Source organism: Mugil cephalus, chromosome 9, assembly GCF_022458985.1.
Source record: "Mugil cephalus isolate CIBA_MC_2020 chromosome 9, CIBA_Mcephalus_1.1, whole genome shotgun sequence".
Classification (NCBI taxonomy): domain Eukaryota; kingdom Metazoa; phylum Chordata; class Actinopteri; order Mugiliformes; family Mugilidae; genus Mugil; species Mugil cephalus.
In genome coordinates this window covers 6,762,418-6,780,756 of record NC_061778.1, presented here as the reverse complement: position 1 = coordinate 6,780,756, position 18,339 = coordinate 6,762,418, and the positions used below count along the sequence as shown (strand labels likewise).

The 18,339-nt window shown below is 43.2% G+C and overlaps 1 protein-coding gene across 2 annotated transcripts in view; it reads left to right on the top strand.

The window, feature by feature from the left end:
* The window catches only part of stard13b (StAR-related lipid transfer (START) domain containing 13b), a 58,044-nt gene that overhangs the window by 26,271 nt on the left and 13,434 nt on the right, over positions 1-18,339 (top strand). The window contains exon 1 of one of the 2 annotated variants that reach the window (XM_047594311.1): positions 9,175-9,466. The exons of the other annotated variant lie outside the window; for it this stretch is intronic. Coding sequence (XP_047450267.1) covers positions 9,304-9,466 — 163 coding nt within the window. The 5' untranslated portion in view covers positions 9,175-9,303. Of the gene's footprint in view, positions 1-9,174; positions 9,467-18,339 lie in introns of those variants that run through there. 2 annotated transcript variants of the gene reach the window in all.

The window sequence follows — 18,339 nt, the reverse complement described above, 5'->3', positions numbered from 1 at the left end:
CACGTCATATCAAACTAGAAAAGTTAATAAACATAAATAAACAAGTGTACTTACCACTTGCTACCAGTAAATAACAGACAGTGTCCATAATGATCACAACACGTCTAAATAAAACAGAATAAGCTGCAACAAACCTAAGACAGAATGTTTCCGTATGAGGACGCTGGGTCTCCGAACCTAAAATACACACTGATCAGCCACAACATTATGACAGGAGAAGCAAAAAGTATTGACATTGCAATGTTCTGCTGGGAAACTTTTGGACCTGGCATTCAGGAGGATGTTACTTAGACATGTAGCACCCACCTAGACCAGACCAGACACCCTCACCCCCATGCGTAAGTATCCTAAGTATCTGTAGGAAGCACTGGAACTGATCCATAGAGGCCCCTCCGCTCAACCCGTAGGACCCAAATACCCCCGCTAACAGCACCACATGACACCCTCAGAAGGCTCATGGCCACTGTTTTGGAGGCACAATGGAGACCTACACAATATTAGGACATAATTAGGTCATAATTTTATGCCTGATCAGTCTATGTGATAATGCTTTAATCTCATATCCACTAAAATCATAAATCTCCGTAGCTCCTGGGTCTTCCTGACTGCACATAATTTCCCCTTTTAGAGCGAACAAATGGAAAACCCAGCCCTTCATTAATATTCTCCCCCTCGGCTGCGCCCTCTAATGCCGTTTAGATTTCTTATGCGACCTTGCAATAATGTGTAAATCATGTGTGCTGCTCGAACTGGTTCTGTTTCCTCGTAGAAATCAAGTAATATTACGTCAGCTTCATAGCTTCCGAGAGGGCAAACTGAGGTCGTCCGAGGGTTGTTCATTTAAAAAACTGTCAATCTCCAGCCGCTGACGCTGTGTGTTTAGAATGGATTTATACCTGTTATAACAGTAATCCCAGCTGCTGAGTGAGACACGAATTCAGCTGATATGATATCACTGCTCCCAGGTCATGTGCCGCCTGAATGGGCACGCAATAATAGGAGGAAATTCCTCAAATAATTATGTTAGAAGGATTTTCTGAAGCTGTTGTCTTGTAGCAGCAGCAGCCTCACGGAAGAACGTACCGTGTTAATTCTTTCAAACATGACCTGAGGTCTTTTTCTATCTTCCAGGATTTGTGGTGCAAGTTTTTTGTATCAACAAAAGTAAATGGTCCTGAAACTGAATCCTTGTTTCCGTTAAAGGGTTGACCTACTCTAACGTACCTGGGGAGGACTTGCTGAACTTTCATTAAGTTTTAAAATAACACTCATCTTTCTGGTGTGAAAATAGGTTAGAATAGTTAATATATAGGTCAACCTGATACCCTAGAAAACTAATCTTAGAGTTGAGGTTAAATGCTTTTTGTATCAAGTGGTCCTGGCGTCGCTGATCATCAAAGATGCAGGACTCTAATAATTATTCTGATGCTGGAGTTTAGTCTTCTGGTTTTGTGGATTATAGACAAGTGAGTGACTGGACTAGAGAATGTCATTTGAGTGAAGTAAACAGCGTGTATTTGTGGTGGCGGAGTGCTGCATGGTTTGCGTCCTGCGATGCCTTCAAGTGCTGTATGGAAAGTTCCAAACTTGGCTTTAAAATCTCATGTCGGAATAGAAGCAACGTCTAAAGAAGTGACAATGACACTACATCCCATGAGACAGTGCTTATTTGCCCAGTATTTTGCCTTTCTGTTAATTTAGTCCATAGAAATGGAAATAAATGTTGTTTTTGGTATTTTTCAGTTACTCCACTAACATTCATTAACAGTGAAAGTTTTTTATGAAGCCACTATGTGTAGGCTACTTTAGATTTAGATACCTGATAATATTGGGTTCTAACAAGTTTTCTTTTCATATCCGATGGTATGGTTGAACAACATGCTGTCACTCCTTTTGAAAAAACAAATTAAAGCTGGAAACAGACAAGTTAGTTTGAAATTGACCCAGTGAATGTGAGTATAGTATCTTCAAATTACTTAATCAACTAAACAAGGCCTAAAACGTCTGTTTTTGTTTATATATATATATATAATTTAAGTTAGTCATATTAACAATGTTTCATTTGCATCATTCTGTATGACCGTTGAGTCCATCCTGTCCCAGTCTTTAATTCATGCTGTGCCAGTAGGTGAACTGGTCTTTTCTCAGCCAGTTCAGCTGCACTTATCTCTCAGGTGAGAACAGACAGATGTTTGAAAAGCCCAACTTTTTGTATCTTTTTATTGCTGACTGCTCCTAAAACTCATCTCTGAGCTAAAAGAGCTTTGTTATTAGCTCTTTATTAGAGCTGACTTACATATACATGATCAGATCAATACTTGCTACTGCTGTTGGTATCGATATTGGTGCCTCCATAATATTTAAATTTCCACTCCTCCTATATGTTGATATATATTGATTGAAATAGCCCAGATATGAAATGTATTGAAACATACCATGATGGTTTCAAGGCTTTTATTTGCACATGTTGGGACACAGCATAGGTCTTCAAGAGGGTTCTGTTAACATGTGACATCCTATAAAAGATATTCTAAACGGTTCTAGAGACGTATGTGTTAATTAAATCGTGCCAGGAATGTTCTCCTTGTGTAATGGGACAAATTATTGGAACTCTGTACAAATATGTTGTCCCATCTATAACCTTTTTTTTTTTTACATTTAATATGAAACAAAGGTAAAGTCAGTCGTGTGTGGAAACTAAATTCGATTATAAAATGATACAATATGACCACCCATCTGTTCTTTCCATTTATCTCCATGCTTTCCATTCCTCAGTTTGTTGGATGGATCACAGTGTTCTCTCCACTGGCAATCCCCATGTTTCCTGCAGCACGTGAAGGCGTCACGGCCAGTCTAGTAGCTCGCAGTGCGCGAATCGCTTCTCCTCACACACAAACTGACACACACGCACACACGCACATGCACATCTGGTGTGAAGTGTGAAAGCCTGTCCCGGTGCTTTACTGTCACTTTCCTGCTTTTGCTCATTGATCTCAAACCGAGAGGAATATATTTATTATGTTTCCCCCCGTTTCAAAATGTTGACAACTTGGTTTGGAGACCAGGCACCAGAGTCAGGTCTGCGGCTGTAGCGGAAAGAACTTGAAGCCGGGGGGAAAAAAGGTCATTGTGTGCCGGAGACTTTAACGGGTTTGTGAGGGACCGAGAGGATTTTGTGATTATGTCCGAGCGGAGGTTCTGAGATGACTTCCAGACGAAACTCAACGAAACTGAAGCTGCGGCGGTCCTTCAGCGAGCAGCTGCGGAGCTCCACGTCCAAAGCTTGGGATTTACTCTGGAAGAATGTCAGAGAGCGGAGGCTGGCAGGTCAGTAACCCGGTTCAGGGGCACCTCAAGTCCGCTGGAAAGAGTGGAGAGAAGCGTTATCCACCTCTCCAAAGACTGAAGCCAACACCGTTTAACATTGCAGAGCAACTTTAATTTGTGGATGTAATTCAAAGGGAGAATATTCAAACTAATGCAAATTGGAGAAGTCACTACTACTATGAATGCGTTTTAATTTCTTTTGGTAATATCTTCCTTTTTGTTGATGATTCTAAGTTATGCCATGCATTGCAAAATATATTATTTTAAAACGCGTTTTATTTCATGTGTGCATGTGTTCCGCTGCAATTTAACAGTTAAAATGGGACTTTTAAAAAGTGTTTTCGGGATTAAATGTGTGCATAGTTGAGTATGAGATTGGTGAATTAAAAACACCTACTTAACAATATTATAAACTTATAACACTTGCAGAAAAGGACAATTGTGCCTGTATTTTCTGCGCTCGTTTTTTTTTTCTGTACTTTCTCCGTTACAAAGGTCGTGTACCGAACGAAGCCGCAGGGGGGCGCTGATGGGTAGCTTTTGCAAAGAATGAATGACTAGTGAGAGAGGACAATACTGATCATATTTCCTTGTAATGCGTGGTGTAAATGCATGGTCGTGTTAATAGGTCTAATTCAAATCGAAACTGTAAGTTTTCCATTCTATAAGAATATAAAAAGCCATGCACATGCTTCTCAATCACCATCTTTGACATAGTATAGATAAATAGATCCCCAGTATTGACCGTAATATGAATATCTGTGTGCAAGCTGGAGTTGAGCAGTTTCCTATCAATGGTCCATATATATTGTGATCTGTAATCTTGCAAAATGCAGCCAAGTTTTTAACACAATCTCCTCAAGTATACATTTTGTATTTCTTGTAGTATATTTAAGGAATTTATGGAAATTATCCGTGCAGACATCTCAGTAATGGTTGAAATATTTAAGGTGAGATGATACTTCAAAGGAAAAATAGGATGTGATGCTTGTGTGGGAAGTGAGTGAAACAGAGAAAGCTGAAGATTAAGAGGTCAGTGCCTGTTGGAGGGGCTCTGTCAAAGGTCTCGGGACAAGTCAGGAGTCGGGAGATCAATCATTCGAGCAGTTGTCTGAGTGTGCCACCAGGTGCAGCGTACCGACTAGCGCCTCGTGTGGGAAAGTGACATGAATTACAGCACGGCTCCGTCTCCATCAGGCACAGTTCGAGTGTTGAACTCGTACAAATAGGGACCAGATGTTTCGCGTGATACATCAGAACCCACTGATGTGTTCTCCAGTTGTTTAAACTGGATTCAGAGATGCTGCTCAGCGTTCACACAGACTTGTGGATTTTGCGCTTGAAGTTTTGATGCGTGCTTGGCCCCGGGCCTGTGGGCTGCTGAGGAACGTCACTGATGCAGCAGCTGAGCCTTGTGATGTCGGGGTATTTGACACATTAACCGTATGTTCTTTTCGGTACAAAGTATGAATCCCAGTGATGTGCGCCATGCATCTGTCTGCAGTTGAGGCCTTGAGCCACATATAGACACTAAACAATGAGGGGACACATATTTAGACCATGCAGACTCACCCTGACTGGCATTTTACTTATTTTAACTCTGCGCCGATGTTCTCTTTTTTTTTTCTTAGCTGCCACTTGTGATACAGATATGTTTTTTTGTGCTTTAGTGCATATAAAAATTCTAGTGATTGGGTATTTCATACTTAGGGAAGAGGGCAATAAACTCCAGGTTCTTTTCCAAAAAAAGAGAGAAATCAAAAAGAGGAACTCTGGATTTGTACATAGTTCAGGTGATGACTCCTAGAAACTGTCTTGCTCGTCAGAGCTATCCTTTTCAACAAACAAGTTAATGAGCTACACATGTGTGAGTGATTTACAGATTAACTGTAAAGCAGGAACCAGATTCTGAAACAGATATGAGCTGTCGCAGACTATATAGATAAGTATATATCACGAACTGTTCTAATTACAGGGAGAGATACGCTAAATATTTTTACTGTGTATGGGGTTGACATTAAGTTTAGGCAACTGCTTAACTCACACAAATAATGAAAGCAAACAAAATGACGACAATTTTAGAAACAGAATTGCATCTTGAGATTGATTTTCCAATGTAGGATAGTCACGCCTAATTTGACTAGTTTACTTTACTTCTGGTGAGTCTTTTTTTATGGTTTTATTAGGGTGGTATCAGTCATGTGATCATAGAGGTTTACAGTCTTGTCCAGTCATCACACAGTTGTGACTAATTGTTTTGGAAAATTTTGGTTTGCCAGAACCAGGGAAATACGTGTTTGTTTCTTATCTGTGGTCACCTAGCTAAGCTAAAGGAGAAATTATGTACAGTCAGGAAGATCCAGGAGCTACTGAGACTTATGATTTTAGTGTATGTGACATGAAGCATTATCCTAAACACCCATCCTCTGAAGTTCCTGTGTAGGTCTTCCTTGTGCCTCCAAAACCGTTGTAACTCATTAGAGGGGGGGATCATCCCAGAGATACTTGATCAGATACTTTGTGATCAGTTTTTTTAGTTGTTCCTAAAGTGTATTTGTGTCTGTGTCATTCTGCATCCTGCTGGGGATGGCTACTGCCATCTAGGAGTGTCATTGCTACGAGGTTTGTTTGCCTGGTCTGGTCTATGTGGGTTGTCAATGTTTTTTTACTTCTCCTTTCAGTGGTTTTAATGTTCTGGCTGATTAGTGTAGATTATGTAAGAGAGCATGTATAGAAACAATACCTTAATATGCAAGAGATAAACCTGAATATTTTGGGACAAACTATTATTATGAGAGAAACCCAGTAGGACTAAATATAAAATTAAGATTAAAAAAAACAACAAATCAGAATAAAACGTCTTCTCTGTTGCAACACTTTGAGTTTTAGTTGGTTAAAAAAAGTTTGCATAGTGCGCCTCGTCCACCAGGATACGTTTCTATGACTTGCGTCCAGACCTGAGCTCAGAATTCAGACATTCGGTGGCTCACGAGGTGGAAATGTTCTGTCACACTGTGGCTATTCTTAATCCTCCACCACAGGAAACAGAGCCACATCATAACCAAGACTGCCCAGGGCAGATTACATGTGTCTGCCGCTGCATCAAACCACATCAGAGCAGCGTCTATTGCTCATCATCGGTGGCCCTCGGTCTGATTCAGAGTTTAACTTTCCCTTTTGCAATCTTTCCTGGCTGAAGCTGAGTGTTAAGAGAAGTAATGAGACTGGAAATCTATCGAATGCCTGCGTTATAATTTTGGCATAATAATTATAATAATTATTGTAATAATAATATCGCCACTACTTATAAATAGAATATGATGTTACGTCTGTTCACTCTCAGTTTTAGTCAAAGAAGCATCCCAGATCTGCCTTTAAAGTTACACACTGTGTGTCTTCATTGTGATCAAATCCACTTTGTGATTGCAGCCAGCTTCGGTATGTGTTTGTCTGAAATGTGAGTCTGGACTCCTGCTGTCATTCTATATAGTAGCTGAGCTCTGAAACCCAGACAGAGGCGTGTTGGAACACGCTTGATAAGGGCCGGAGTCACAGGGCTGCCTCCTCTGAGGACAAACCACAACCATTTTTTTTTTTCATGGCATGCAACACAAAGTTAAACACAAGGACACCTCTGAGTTCAGCCCTTGTGGGGATCGTGTTGCTCTTTTAACAATCCCTGCGGAGGCAGTTGAAGGCAGACAATGACACCATTAATCTCATTCATCTTGGTGTCGCGAAGCGGTGGGTGATTGATTCTGTAATGGGATACGTGCGATGCACTTGGCGGACTCCGCCGTCTAGACGAGCAGAGGAGAAGGAAACACAGAAGTGTGTTTCGTGAGCTCATACCTTTCGCGACGTGCCGCCACTCATATTTGCATCTGACACCTTAAATGATTCTTTTTCAGGATGAATGAATGCAGGTGTTTGTATGTGCTAAAAAAGAAAAAAATGACTCACCACCCAATGAAATCATCTGAGTCGTGTCACACCATCACCTAGTACTTTTTTAAAAAAAGCAACAGCTTTAAAATAGCTCCACTTGAGGGTGCGGGGAGGGCCATTAAACCCGGGAGAAGTTTATGAAAATGTGCAGCGGGCCCTGAAGTGTGCTGCTGAATTGTGGTCTTTGTGAGCTTAAGCTGGGGTGGATTTTGCCAGCCAGAGAGAAGAACAGACAGGGGCTGTGTTTAACTTGGTCGCTCGCCCGCTTGCGCTCTTTCTGCGTTTATGGCGCCATGCTTATACTAAACAGGCGGGCCTGTATGCCGGGGCTGGGACGGTCACTGAAGAGGGTGGCAGAGTGGCACTGGGTGGGTCGGCTGGTGCGGATGCGGACTTTATTTCAGGTGTGAGGAAATTATGTCATCTCGTAAACCAATTAGGTTCCTATGCTAGTTTTAGGCTTTTAAACCGGTGGAGGTAGATGTTTTGTAAAACTTGTTGTAAATCATTGTCCCATAACTGGTAACCAACTCAGATAATGTTTAAACTCTCAGTGGATGCATCTCTGTTTTTTTTTTACCACAAAATGTATATGAACATATGTGCTTAATTTGACTTTTCAAATTCATGTTAACTCAACAAGTCCAAACCTTTTGATAATCCGTTTCATCCAAATCTTTAAACTGATTGGTGCCTATATGCACCAATCAGTTTTACATAGAAGCAGGTGGACGTGCAGTCAGCAAAAAAAGGTCAAAAATAAAACAAAACTGAGGTGCAGTGTATAAAAATATATATATCTATAAAATATATGTATGTAAGTATATTGTCTATATAAACACATTATAATATACTGATAATAGAATAACCACTATAGAGTACTATACTTTCCTCTACTACTGCTACTACTATATGTTTATACAGCAATTTATAATTAACATCATATATGTGGCAATATTTTTATCCATATTATTGGATTAGATATATACATATATAAATATTTAGGTATTGTGTCCAGTATATATTGATATAGTATATTTAGTTACAACATATTAAATATATAATGCTGTATAATATATAGTAGCAGCAACAGTAGAGTGAGGTATATTACTCTATTGTGGGTTTTGTATGCTAATTATTCTATTCTATAAGTCACGGCTGGCTGACATCTGAAATCAGTTCCTGTATTTGCGAGCTGGACGTTTTTGTGTTTTTATGTGTTCAGGACTCAGCGACTCGTGTCTGAGGTTTTTAATTTTGCCCTTTGAACTTCCATCAGAGCTGAACAGGCGTGACAAGCTGGAACCAGATGTTACGTTTTTTTTTATGATGAGTTCAATTTTGAGCCCAAATATATATTTTCCCCCTTTCAAGCTGACACCCTGAGGAGACCCACTGAGAGGACTTCCCGAGACTGGAGGTAGAGCTGGCTGTGCGTTGGGGGGTTGGGGGAGAGCAGAAATTAGCATTCTCCAGCCATGAAAACAAGTTCTCCCTCCTCTGTAGGCTCCCTCTGAAACGGCAGACTCGCTCTCGGGCCAGTAAATTTGGCACCTGTGCGTGCGGCAACAGCAGAAGAGTTGTTCTAGCGCAGGGCGGATCCAAAAGTCACTATTTTTGTAAAGCCTCCCACACCCCTCTTGATCCACTCCTGCTCTCCTTACTCAGTTCATAGGCATTCCAATGGTATTTATATTTCCCTCCAGAGCAGGGGGAAGCTGACAAGCGTTCACACAGACATTGGATTCAGCACAGCAAGGTGGGCCGTACTCCCACCGCCTCCCTGCCATTGGCCTGCGTGCGGTCACATGGCACGCACACATAGACCGAAGTGTTGGCACTCCTCCCCCTAGGCTCTGCTGTGCCGTCCCTCTCGGCTCACTTCAGGCTTTTTGCGCATGTATGTGAAGTTTTCCGTTGGTGAAGCAGTTTGTGCGCGTGAGAGTGTGTGTGTGTTTGTGTGTCAGTGTGTATCAGGCAGTAGTCAGGGGCTTGTTTTTTTGGGGGGGGGGTTACAGCTTTACAGTTATGTTTCGGGAGCTTCCAGAGTCCACGGGCAGCGAGTGTCTGGGGAGTATGACCCCGGAGACTCAGGATATCTACCTGAGAATGGACCATCACCGCAGACGCTCCGGCTACAGGCTGGGAAGGATCATTGCCCGGCAGCAACTGCTCAAGAAGATTTCTGGAGGTAGGAGAGCTGTTTGGCGAGACGTGACAGCTCGGTCGTGTGGTTCAGTTTTCTTGCCCTTTTCTTTTCAGCTTTGCCTGAAGAACTGGAGTCTGTTAGGGTATGCCGTCTAAATGGATCCCTCTTTGTCATACTTTCAGGAATGCTGTGAAAGCTGGTAGCCTAAACATTCAGTGAATCAGATTGGAAATATGAGAGTAGGAAAGCAGGATGACATGTGCGATGACTAATGAGCAAAGGCAGTGTTGTGTTTGGGATCAGCTGATCCTCCTGGTATAGAGTCAGTTCATATCTTTTTTTTTCCCCCCCTTTCCCTGTAGTTATAGATATAATCTTTGAAACACACACACACACACACATATATGTATATATGGTGGTGAAAAGGTGTGTTCCTGAAGACAAAGCAAAACTTGACCTTCGGCCAATAGGTAGTCAAGGGTGCAGTGGTGGAAAGTAATGAGTATTGACTGCTCGCAGAGAGCGCTGATGGATGATAAGCTGCTACGCGAGTGGAGGTGGAGGTGAGCCCGGAGTGTAAACAAAAGATATGAATGAATGTCCCACCTGACAGTTTTACAAGCTCATTTGCGGACCGATGTTTGTCGCCAGGGCAATCGTGCGGTTTTTCCCATTCAGGTTGTAACCTTCTTGCTTTTGGAGATTTAAGGTCACTGGATGGTGGGGGACGAGGGGGGAGGTGAAGGGGGGGGCCATGCATGACAATAGAGAGGACAGAATGCTCCGACTCCTACTGGTGTGAACACCCTGACGCTGGATCAAAGGGTGGCCTGGTTTCATAAGAGAAGGCGTTGAATCACTGAGAAATAACATGGCAACGCGCAGTCCTCCTCCCAGCCACATTAACGAGAGCATGAGTCAGATAATGCGGCCTATTGTGCGGCCAACATTTCCTATATCGCCACGGAGGACTGACGTGTTTCTGATGCCGCTGTTGTGGAAGGAGACACAGAGGAGCTTTCTGTTGCACTGATGTGCGGAGATGTGCCGGACGCTCTGTGTGTAGGTACACGCCTGTGGCGGAGAGGGGGGAATCTTCGTGATCAGATGTTGGCCGGCGTGTGGAGTCATGTAAGCTGGCATGTGTGTTTTCAGATGACAGATGTGTGGTTTGAGAGCAAACCAACAATTTAGGTCATCTGTAACACGGGACAGAAACTGTGCACGTTTATGTGCGTCTGAGGGATTCTTTCATCCATGTTGGTGGATGAAAATGGTTTTATTTTTAGGTCTTTGAGTGTTTTTTTTATATTCTTCTGCATAGTTTTTCTGCATTCTTTTCAGTCAATAAATATAATAGAGGCCAAAAATGTCACTGAATGTTCTCAAAAATAACTTAAGTCAAGCAGAAATCTTCATCACATTTGCAACATAATCTCCAAACTCATGTTTCCCACCAACATGTAGGATATTTTGTACTGTAACTTTCAAGGTTCCTGTCTAATTCTGGTTTTATCTGCCTCAAATGCCATAATTCAGCTGTTTTCTCACACTGTGTAATTTTTTAATTCGCGTTTCTTTTTCATAGCTCATGTCTAACATAACGTATTCTGTCTGAAAAGGAAGAGATGAAAGCGACGTAGCATTTTTTAGGGACTCGACCGCGGAGCCCCAGAGTTGGTCTTCATGCGTTGCGGTGACTCCTGCATTCCAGCTGGCCGGCCCTGTTGACATAGCAGGTTGAAAGTGAGCGGGGGCCATGGTGATGGGAAGAGTCACTCACGTATTGTTTCACCCCCAAATTCCAGGGAAGCCTGTTGGGTCTTAGTCATGTTTCCGTTTTGATGGCGTTTCAAAGCCACCGAAGCTACAGTGTGTGTGTGTGTGCGTGTGTGTGTGGTTCTTGTTCGGTCGTCCGCTGACAAAAAATGCTGAGGTAGATTCTGTTCATCTGCTCTCCTCAGCTCGGAGACTGGATGGATGAACGTGCATAGCTCTGTGAAGTAAGATGGAGAGAAACGGGCCTCGTGGGATCGTTGTGCAAGGGAAAGGGAGGAATTTCCTGACTGTATTCCTTGGATTTCGGAGGAGTGCTGCACATGTCATTACTCTGAAAAGGGCTTCACAGGCTCTTTGCATCTGTTGTTGCTACTCACTCATCAGAAAAAACACACACTGTACACGCAGGAAATTATGACGGGGCAGATTTACACGTTCTTTTCTTGGTTTGTTCTTTTGCTCCTGTCTTGAAATTTTCTTACTATTTTCTACGTTTGTATTGATTTTGTTATACTCAAGTGTACTCAAATGTCCATAAAAGCCAAACTTTCATCAGAAATGACTTCTTTGTTTGGAACGCGTTAAAATCTCAACTATTCGCCAGCCTGTTGATGTGTTACTGCCTTTGCCGTGGAAATATTTAATGCGCTGTGCCCTCCATCAGCACATTGGTGGAAACTCTGAGCAGCTGAAAGCCCAAACTGTGACTAACCGCTCAATCGCTGACTGTGTTTGGTCCTGTTCTTCGCTGAGTGGCTGTTGCGTCTCAGACAAGAGGCTCTGTCCAGTGCTGTGACCCCTTCACGGCCCTTCTTCCTGCCTTCGTGACCCCGGTGAAGCCAGCGCGCTGCGACCTATGACCCGCAGAGGCCGTGAGTGCGTTCTGCCGCGGCTGAGTACGTTGTACGTCCCTTGTCGGATGACGCGGGTTACAGCTGTGTCAGTGAATCTGACCTGGAGATAAAAAAAGCTGCCCTTTCACTTTGCTGTTATGGTGGAAAATGTTTGTTCTTTTTAGGGTATTTTGCTGACATTTGTTTTCATGCTGGTACAAATTGAATCAGTTTGTGCCCACGGCGCAGTTTGCTCATTCCTAGATAAACTAATGGTTATCTTCTATTGCATATGTTCGCTTTATTCTGTTATTTTTAACTGGCATTTTGTCCTATAAACACCAGCTACATTACCAAGGTTAAGGCAAGTTTAATGGCAAAAGTTTGAATCTCCCGAGAAGTTTAAATGATTAACAGAGAAAACTCTGAGCAGGAGAATGTGCGTAACACTTGAACATTGGAAATGCTCAGCACCAAGTGGACGGGAACACTTGAGCTTGTTAAGAGGACGAGCTGTACCTTTCTCTGTTCTTTCTCTGAAGAGAAGGTGCGTAATTGTTAGAAAACAGCATTTGAAAGGGGGTTTGCAGCGTTCTGTCTTTGGAGAGGTTGTACCGCTGTAAGGGTCTCTCTTCACTGTAAGGAATCTAGTTAGACTCTGCCCCTTCCCTTCTCAAGGCTCTTCTCTGCAACGCGCTGCATTATTCATCAACGCTCCACACGTTTGATCAGCCCGCGTGTGAAACAAATATAAACGCTCCTTCATTCAAACGGAAGGTTTGATGATCGGTGAAGACGTAGCCTTGGACATTGTTTACTTAGCTTGTAGAGATACAGTTTATCTTTTATTCATGAACGCTGGTGTCGGGATTGTTATGCAGATTGAGTTTGCTACCTTAAGGGGGGAACTAAATAACACTGACGGGAAATGAGACGTGAGTTTGCCTTCGCTACATCCAGCGCTGCAGTCATCGCACTTCAAATGATGAAATCTATATTTGTATTCTCTGGCAGCTCGCTCTGATGGGCAGAGGCTAAAGAAAAATATACTGCACAAAAATTTTAGGATTCAAGTTTGTAGTGTGTTTGCACAGGAGACAGAAGATGAATTCTAACTAACTTACAGCTACAATTTCTGCATAAATATTCAGTTTCTGCTCACAATAGGAAAAATAAAAGAAAACTGTGGGTGGGTCGTGTCAAGACAGGCTGTAAAATAAATAAGTTAATAAAAAGTCACTTCTCTATTCTGCAGTTTGACTTCATTCAGACAGTATGTCTGAAACGGTTTTAGGACAGGACACTGCTGGTTTGTATATATACAACAAACCGTCTGGGGTGTTTGTGTGAATGCAGTGAGAGCTTATACTTAAATATTTAAGTATTTCACAACATGGATGGATGGATGTTTATTATAGTCGGGGGGGTTTTTTTGGCAGCGACACTTATTTATTATTCCCTTGAAGATGTGAAATCCTTGAAAGACTGATCCGGCATCATGACGCACTTATGTGGTAAGAAAAACTGAACTTGTTTTGCTGGGTAACTCTGAGCTGCATGATTATCAACGAGAACAAGCCTTTTAGTTCAGGTATATTACATACTTGGATGCATGTGTCTGAGATCTGCGAACTGGTCTGATTTGTCTAAATGCTTCCTAGCATTTCTAAGGGCAAACTGTATCAACAGCTGGCTGGTAGTCTGATTTCCCACCCGGCTGATACACAACGAGCAAATGATTTAAGAATTTTCTAACAGCCGGGAACGAACTGACTCAGTCCAACCGACCGTTGGTCAATAAAGGTCACATTCATGCAGCTCTCATGTAGATTGACTGCCCCCCTCCCTCCTCCCCCCCCTCTCGTATGTGGCAGGCTTAGCTCACACGCTTTCTGTAGAGCTCCTGTGTGTGTGGATCAGCAGTTGGAGTAGCTGACAGCTGCCACATGTGCAGAGCTAATCATTTACTAAGTGCAGATTTCATAAATGCCACGGCTGCACTGTAACAGGAACGGAAAGTCACATATTAACAGGAGCACTTCGGAAAACCTCTCACGCCTTTTTCCGCATTCTACAGATAAGAAGAGACTTACGTACAGAAAATAGTGTTCGATTCTTAGTGATAATAAAAATGATTCTGATTGTGTTTTTGATTGTGCAGAAAACTCCACGATAAATGAAGCTTGTAAGATATGTGTTCACTTTTAATAGATATAGTTTTGCAAAATCATTGGAAATTATACATGAATATACTTAACTTGAAATAAGTTTTCTGTGAATGTAAAGAATTTGATGAATCATACTACACGTTACTTTCTTGGCACTGTGATTGTTTTGTCTCTTAATGCGGCAAATTGGCCACCATGTTTTCCGCATAAGGTATATTTTCCCCTCATTGGCATGAAAAGCATGCTGGTGTTCAGAATGTGGCTGCCCTCCTGTGGTAGAAATGTACATGACATGTCATTAGCTGGAAAAACTGACAGAAGTGTAAAAGGCTGCAAGCATCCAGACCACAGACATTCAGTCGCTACCTCCTCACTTTATAGGCTAATCAGCCGGGAGGGGGTGACCATCTGAACACAGCCTGTCATTGATGACCCACACTTCTCTTTTATGCCAACGGGAGCGTGTGCATGTGAGACTAATGCTCTGATAAAGCAGAACAGCCGCTCAGTCTGTGGGCCGCACCTCATCAAAAAAACAACAATTCACGTTAACAGTATCGTCGTCTGGGCTGCGACTCACAAGTGTTGCAAGAGGCTCCTGAGGAAGTCTTGTGGCCGTTTCGCTTTGAAGTTGTTAATTAGGACCAGCGTCCCAAGGGATGGCTCCATGCTTTTATTGTGGAGGTCCTGAGAGGGCTTTCTCACGGTAGGGGCCCTTGTTCTGACATTGGCCCCCTCTCTACCCTCTGACTTTCTGAGGCCATTCCCAGAGAAGGAGGGAACCCCACATAGTCCACATAGTCCCCTCTGGGATCCGGTCCAAATGAGAGGAAGGAGCTCTGCAGGACTGCCTCCACAGGAGTTCCTCCTGGATTCTCCCATATTCTGAACTTTACATGAAACATAATTTGCTAGTTTTCATGAGTATTATCTTCTAAAATATGTGTAAATACTAACTTTCCAGTCAGTCTTTACCATGTTTTTTTTTTAAATTCGATTTCAGATCAGTAAGTCATATAACCCCTTTAGCGATGTTACATGGAATTGTTGGAAAACCAAATTACAGTGTTTATATAAGCTATTAAAGGGAAGGAAGAATTACAGTCACACAACCGTATATTACAAGCGAGAAAACAGCATGACACGGCAAGGCATGCAGCCTACCGAGCTTTAAAAGAAGACATGCATGGACTTCAAACCAGGACCCAGAAGAACTTGTTGTTTGTAGGACTAAAAAGGGGGGGATGCAGTTAACTACATAAGCACATGGGAAATTGTAGCAGCCAGCTGTGAAGAAGCTGGCATAAGACATGAGGAGGAGGGAGCTGAAAAGACAACTGAAAAAAGCCCAGATCAGAGTCTTGCTGGGAGAGAAGGAGTGGGAAGAGGGAAGCAGAAAGATCGAAGGAGATGTTGAGGAGGGAGCGAAGGGAGGAAGTCGGCGGGTTTGTTTGCAACACTCGCATTCGGACTGCTGGGAGCACAGATGTCGATAGGTACAACACCTCTCCAGGATCTGTTTCAGGCTGTGTAACTTTTTTATGTGCTTCAGAACCGAGGAGATGATATTTTGCACAGTTCTGGAAGACGAAAAACCGCTGAGAGCACTTGATGTCTGCCATTATCGTCTAGCCTTCATTATTAATCCACCTCTGTGTTATTTATCTGTCTGTTGATAGACTAAACTCCCAACGGGAACGATGATTAATCGGCAAAGATCACCCGTGGGTTGTAGAAATAGTTTCAGGGAGGTATGCCCGGATGAAATGAAGAAGGAAATCTGCAAAAGCCAAAGCTGATGTTTTTATCACCAAAGAAAGCAAATCCTCCGCATAAGCCTCCGAGATGGGTTGACAGAACACTTTAACATGCGTGGGAACGTGGCGGACGTCCAGTGTCTGGAAGAGTTTAGCTCGTGCATCTCGCCTTGGAAGCCGCTGTAGTATTTCACAGAAAGCTCCGCTGATTGATTTCTGCTTTATTGGGAGCTGCTGGCGGTAAAGTCGAGGTACGTGAGGATCTGGCAATTGGTTCCTCCTTCCTAGAAGTTTGGGGTCAGAGGTCTCTTTTCTAGTAAAGCGCACTCATTTCAAGTGTCCCTGCCAAAGTATCCTGTAGTGTGACCGAAGCGAAACGGAGCAGAACACCTGTCTGTGAAGCCAGGGTACACTTGACACTTCCCTCGTTTCTTCTTCTTCTTTTTTTTTTCTTCGCTATTTGCTAAGCCACCCCAGGGAATCAACATGCGGTTGTTAGAACATTTTCTCAAAACTGAGTGAATGTGAGACGCGGTAACGAGTCGGATGAAAACACTGCAGAGCTAATGGTTTGAACTTTGGAGCCTTGGCTTGTTTCGGAGGCCACGCAACTCAAACACCGTGGCCCATTATTTGTCTTCTGGCTGTGACACCCAGCCAGATCGGTTTACAGTTTGGGTTCAGGGATAATTTGTAAATCCTTCGCTCAAAGACTGTTTGTGGTGGGATGAGACAGCGGCTCTCTCTGATAATCTGTCTCGCTCCCAGACTGTTGTTTGCCGACTTGGAGGACGAAGTGATGCGCACTTTTAATGTTTACGACATCAAACTGGCGTTACATGGTTTTAAAAGTACAAACCTCTCCAAGCAGTGTCTTTTATTACGAGACTACCGCACAGGAATCGGGGTATTGCGAACTGACGTCTAGGTATTTTCGTCACGTGCACTTAAATAACCTGTAAAGGCTGAAAAATGGTGGTATTTCCAGACTTTAGTGAGAGACAAAAGGAGAGACTGTCAGAGAGAGAGAGAGAGTTGATGGGTTGTTTCCCCTGAAGATGAAAGAAGCGTCTCTCTGGGTGTCCTTCAGAGGTGAAGGAAGAGTGTTACCACAGCTGTGCTGCTCTTGTTTAAATTCAATACAGGACCTCAAGAGAAAAACACAGGCCTGATGACTTTTGACCCAGCAGGCTTTGGCAATGGTCAACAACAGCAGCTCCCCAGCTCACATAGTTATGTTATTTACTCTCAGAATCAATAAGCTCTTGCTGTGAGTGTGTGCGTTTGCTGTGAAGTGAATCTTTCACTAGTGGAACCATTAAAGATTACTAGCATTCTCAAACCAGGCTGTTTATACTTGAGGAACATGTATCTATGGTCTGTTTTTTAACTAGAGAAACCTAAGGAAACCGAAGAGCAAACGATGACGACTGGTTCTGCAGTTATAAGGCTTGTCTGCGATGCATGAAGCAGCTCTTAGATTAATTGTGGATGTCTGTGAAACCTTGACGTACTCGGGTTCAGAATGCTAATGCCTCCTTGGCAGCGGCGTTTCCTGGGCTCAGGGTTCGCCTCTAAAGTCTCTGTGCTCCAGGACGCATTGAGGCCCCCGCTTTATCCACTTGTTACTGGAGACCTGTGGTCCCCTCAAAGGCTCTCTCCACAGGTCAGCCTGGACCACAGGGCAAAAAGTAGGCCCCGAGATTCGCCAGCTCATTTGTATTTGACGGAAATTTTGCTCCGGTGTCTTAGCAACACAGCCTAGAGCTGATAACTTCAAACCTGCGTCCCGTATCGACAGCAGAATAACAAGTCTCCCGTGTGCCCCCGCAGGATCAAATGAGGGGGCTGGAGGTCGCTGGGTGATTCAACACCGGCTCCCTGTAATTACTTGTCCCGTGGAGACGGCGAGCTCATGCGCCAATCTCTGCATCAAGAATAAAGTCACAAAGGCACCGTGTTCTTACTCACCTCTGGACAGATAATCTCATAGATCTGGCTATTGTTTATTTTTTTTTAATGTAAGCTTGTAGATGGTCTGGTCGAGGTGTGTTGTGTTGGCGGCCCTCGTTTCGCTAGATGGTTGCGCTGAGCATATCGCGGTGCCGTGCGGAGCTTTGTTAATTAAGACCTACTCTTGAAAATAGGAAGGCTTTGTTCCCATGACATTAGGTGAATTACATGGGCCACCGCTCTATTAATCCACCTTGTGAATTGCCATCATTTCCCCCAAGAGAGAACGGATCTATTCTGCGTCCTGTATGTGCGATCATGCTCCTCGGGCATTACATTTGTTTTCGACCTTATCCGTGCTTCCTGTTTGCAAACTGTGAGACAGAAGGAATGTAAGGCTATTTTGGGCATGAAACATCAGATGT